The 4,726-nt window shown below is 37.7% G+C and overlaps 1 protein-coding gene across 1 annotated transcript in view; it reads right to left on the bottom strand.

Annotated features, from left to right (window-relative positions):
• The window catches only part of OTOP1 (otopetrin 1), a 20,737-nt gene that overhangs the window by 2,036 nt on the left and 13,975 nt on the right, over window positions 1-4,726 (bottom strand). Inside the window, exons 4-5 of the mRNA XM_009328896.1 lie at window positions 3,839-3,897; window positions 2,088-2,218 (exon numbers count right to left, since the gene is read on the bottom strand). Coding sequence (XP_009327171.1) covers window positions 2,088-2,218; window positions 3,839-3,897 — 190 coding nt within the window. The remainder of the gene's footprint in view (window positions 1-2,087; window positions 2,219-3,838; window positions 3,898-4,726) is intronic.

The following is a 4,726-nucleotide window of genomic DNA, read 5'->3' as shown; positions in this document are numbered from 1 at the left end:
AGCAGGATCTTGGTAAAAATACATTTTTATAACACAAAAATCCAGATCCCAAGGGCTTTGAGTCCTCAGCCCTTCAGCTTAGAAGGCTTTTATAGAAGCCCGGGGATCTGTGGATCAGATCAAGAACAAGCTTAACAAGGAAAGAGCTCAGTTCTACTCTCATTTTTATCAGTTATTTACACTAGTGTGGTTTCTGATGCCAAAACCACTTTATCAAAAAGTTGTTTATGTCTAGGAAAGAGGTGAGTAAACCACAGATACTTTCACTCTATGCCCCGGTATAGTTTTAAGATTAAAAAAAAAATTAAAAATCAATCTTCTCCTTTTGAGAGGAACCTATGAAATCATTCTCTCTCTGCAGTGCAGTTACCTGCATTGCAAACCCCTAAGGCATCTCAATGAACAATTGCTCTTATTTGTAAAATAAATTTTTTTAATGTGCATTTATAACCTAAGCAAATAATTTCAGAAATCAGAAATTTCCACAGTGGCAGAAAAAAAAGATACTTATTTTCACAATGTGTTTGTTTATAAATATATAAGCATACATGCTGAAGAGCACATTTTTAGGCGCTGATCTTAGATTTGTGCCTGGAAGTTTTTCTATTGTCTTCTATAATTTTAGAAGAGAAGAGCAGAGGAGAAAGTTGGTATTGTTTTGTCTCAAGCACACACTGTTGAAAGATGAAAAAAAATTGCTTTTGCAGTGGATTGTATGTTAATGCCAAACTTGACTTGTGGATCACTACTTCACTCCCCCTTGTTTCAGATGCTATTTCTGACTATTCATAATTGTATAACAATTCTGGCAGCAGAATAATAGCAAATAATATAAGGAAATTGCTTCTATTTAACAAGTAGAAATATCACGAAGAGCCCCTAACTTGTGATTTGCCTGCTATCTACTAATGCTCTATGATTACAAAATCTCTGAACTATGAATTCAGCTACCTGATTATTAATGGAAAGCAGATAGTTTCCATAGGTACATCTAAAGGGTAACACTCGAAAATAGATGTAAAATTGTGGGCATAATTTTAGACACAGTTACACTGAAAATACTATTTTACAGTTTTTAAAATTAAGTTTTCACCTATATGTGAACTTGGGCAGGAATTATTAAAAATGCCTAAAATTTTTCAATTTATACAGACTACAAATAGGCAAAAAAGAAATTAGTTCAGGCTTTGGCTTTGTAGACGCAAAATCAGAAGTTTTTAGGATATGGGCACTGTTGAATTCACTGGGTGGGAAAACATACATTTTCCTCTTCAAAAGCTGTCTGTCTTTTCCCTTGTGAACACAATCAAAATACATCAGCTGTACCGATAAATTTTCATGGGAAGAAAATTACTTATAGCTGCTGAGAACTTTTATTTTCTCTTTAAAGTTAAGCACTCCTAATTTCCCTATGCTTCAGTGGCGCTTGAAAGCAGAAGGCATCCCCAGCAGTTATACTCAGTGTTTGTTGACTGTAACATGCATCAGCTGACCAATGGAGAAAATGGATTGTTATTAAAAAAAACCCACCCAGAGCAAAATCCTTGTGTTGTAAAGCAGCACTAATGGATAACCCCTATCCCTCTGAGCCATTCCACTGAATCCCATAGGATCACACACCATGTGTAACCACTCTCCTGGGAAGGATCCGCAGGATTATCCACACTTGTTTTGCTATGAATAACTTATGAAATAGTAAACTCCGTTTTTAACACTATGTTCAATTTACTTCTATGATTTACTAATAAAGGGGTTCCTCAGTGATGTTACTCTGCAAATAAAATGTTTTTAAAAATCTGTTTGTTTGTTTGGAACTTCCAGCATTTTTTTTTCTTCTGGACCTCATCCAAAGGGAAGATGAATAAACAGAAAACTACGGCCTGACTCACATATATTATAATGATAATGGTTATACAACATTTTAGTTGTGATCTGAACTGATCACATATCAGCTCACTACCACTTGCCCAGGAATGACTATGCTGACATAGTCATGAATGACCCAGCTCCATCCTACAGTAACACAGTATTTTGTATGAGAGTGTGTTAGAGCAGGAATTCCAAAACGTATCAACCCTTTCACTTACCTATTGTTATGTTCCCAAAACCAAGTGTGATTAGTCTTTCCTTATGTTCATTCAGTTGATGTTTTGACTCTGTTAGCACTCCATTTGTCCACAGGAGTAAATTTGTGAACACGGAATGGATAACCCCAAACCTACAAAATAAAGTAATTATTGAAGAAACCTGCACAGAGTATACCTCCATGTATGTTAAATAAAATGGATTAACTTTCTGTAAACATGCTACGTGGCCCTGTTTAGTTGTCAGTGCAGGGAAAATACAATCATAACCAACCTCTCTAAAGATGTTCCTCAGTGGAGCACAATGAATGTTAGACTTTCAAACTTTTATAGAAACACAAAGGCTTAATGTATTTAACCATTAATACCATGCTGTTATTATTTGTTATGCTCTCTTATGTGATGGTTGTTATTCTCTGGGCTGGACAAGCTTCATATTAACGACAGCGATTGAACAGTCTGAACAGGGTTAATTGTTTTGCAAGCCACATTTCACAGCCTTCTGCGGTGCTCCTTCGTACTCACTGTGGCTGGTCTTTCTTCACAGATACCACTGCCTTCTCTAACTTCTAGTCCCTGCATTTTTGTCTCCTGGAGAGAGCTGAAGCCAACAGAGGGCTTTATCCTATTCAGACTACTGGACAGTGAGGGTAGGTCTCCAAGTGTTTTTGAGACTCCTGGTTTCTGACAAGCCAGGTGGTTTTCTTCTGCACCTGAGGCTGGTATTGTTCCTTCACCAAGAAACAGTTCTTTACTATGGCACTGTTCTCACTGATAGAGTTGCAGTTAGGGATTTTTAAAATTCTACTTATAAACAGAGATGATTTCACCAGCTGACGTTGCAAGCCTTCTGCGATCTCTCTCCTCAACGGCATGGGGCTTGAACACTTACCCAAGAGAGCAAAACAAAAGGAGAACCTTCTCCATAAATGACGTTTCTGAGTAAATTTCTTTTTATTTCCTATAGAAACTGGTCAGCTCATTGATAATTTGAGATGAGTCTTTTTAAAGTTACTATGTTTGTTTATTTACATTCTATGTACAGATAATCTACATTAATCCACCTTCTCACAAAACCAGAAACACATCAGAACTGGGTCTGCTGCCTCAAAGACTAGTCCTCAGTTCTATAAGAAATGTATGTATTCCGCTGTTCAGAGGACACATCAGTTACACTGTGAGACCCAAGTTCTGGTATCAGAAATGTGCATAACCCTTACTGATTTGGGTATATGGGATATCACTGGGGAGGCTGTATTTCCCAGTGAATTTGCACGTCTGCATCTAGTTTCAAAAGGTGCTTTCCATAAAAATCGATATAAAATACCTCAGATATATTGCACTGACTGCAGGTTGCTGATGCAGATTCTCTTTCAGTAGCTAAATAAAGAACATAATATAGTGCATAGTCCTAAGACACATACACAGTGCTTCCTTCCTTCAAAAAAAGCAACTGACACTGTGGTATCATATATTGCCCATTTCCCTCTCTCATGATAAAAATACACTTATTCTGTGACTGTTGTACATTATAAAATATAAGCACCATTTAAATAAGAAAAAAATAATTTAGACTAATGATTATCTTCTCACTTGGGTAAATGGAGTTACTTTTTATTTATATTAACACAATTAAGAGGAGAATCAAACTCCGTAAGTTTTCAATGTCCCTCATACAGTAAAACTGTAGGTGTTAAAGCACTGTGCAGACCTACACCTATTAGCATTCCAGATGAGGATCAGATCCACTTTACCTTTCAAGTGTTTTGAAAGACTGGATAATATCCTTTGCATGACACCAAAGAAAGTATACCTAAATGAAAGGAATACAGAGAAATGTCATTATGCTAATGAACATGTGTGACACTCAAAAAGGAAAGCGCATCTGTAGGCGGAAACTCTGATGATTTAAATTGAGGAAGCTCCATCTCCACGCATGTGAAATAACTTATGATTTCCTCTGATGTTCACCCAGAACCTCTCTGGCGGGATGAACCTAAGATTTCTCATATGCAAAGTCAGTGGCTCAACAGTAGAAAGTCTCAGTGTGACTCACTAAAACATACTTTGTGGCTGTATCGGGAGAGGCTTTTATTTCAAAGGAAATAAAGCTACCAGCTGTGGACAGCAGTATGATTGCTGCAGGGCGTGGTGATGCTAAGTTTGAATAATTTATTTAATATATGAAATTCTAAGGAGAGAGAGAGATAAGAGAAAGGATGCCAGACTTGATTAATAAAACAAACAACAGACACCCAGGAAGTGAGAGAAAAGGTTGTAGAATCATAGAATCATTAAGGTTGGAAGAGACCTCCAAGATCATCGAGTCCAACCATCAACCCAACACCACCATGCCCACTAAACCATGTCCCTAAGCGCCTCATCTACACGTCTTTTAAATACCTCCAGGGATGGTGACTCAACCACTTCCCTGAGCAGCCTGTTCCAATGTTTAACTACTCTTTCAGTAAAGAAACTTTTCCTCACGTCCAATCTAAACCTCCCCTGGCGCAACTTGAGGCCATTTCCTCTCGTCCTATCGCCAGTTACTTGGGAGAAGAAACTGACACCCACCTCGCTACAACCTCCTTTCAGGTAGTTGTAGAGAGCAATGAGGTCTCCCCTCAGCCTCCTTTTCTCCA

Source organism: Pygoscelis adeliae, unplaced genomic scaffold, assembly GCF_000699105.1.
Source record: "Pygoscelis adeliae isolate BGI_AS28 unplaced genomic scaffold, ASM69910v1 Scaffold66, whole genome shotgun sequence".
Lineage (NCBI taxonomy): Eukaryota > Metazoa > Chordata > Aves > Sphenisciformes > Spheniscidae > Pygoscelis > Pygoscelis adeliae.
The sequence above is the reverse complement of the archived record's forward strand: the minus strand, read 5'-3'. Positions and strand labels throughout refer to the sequence as shown.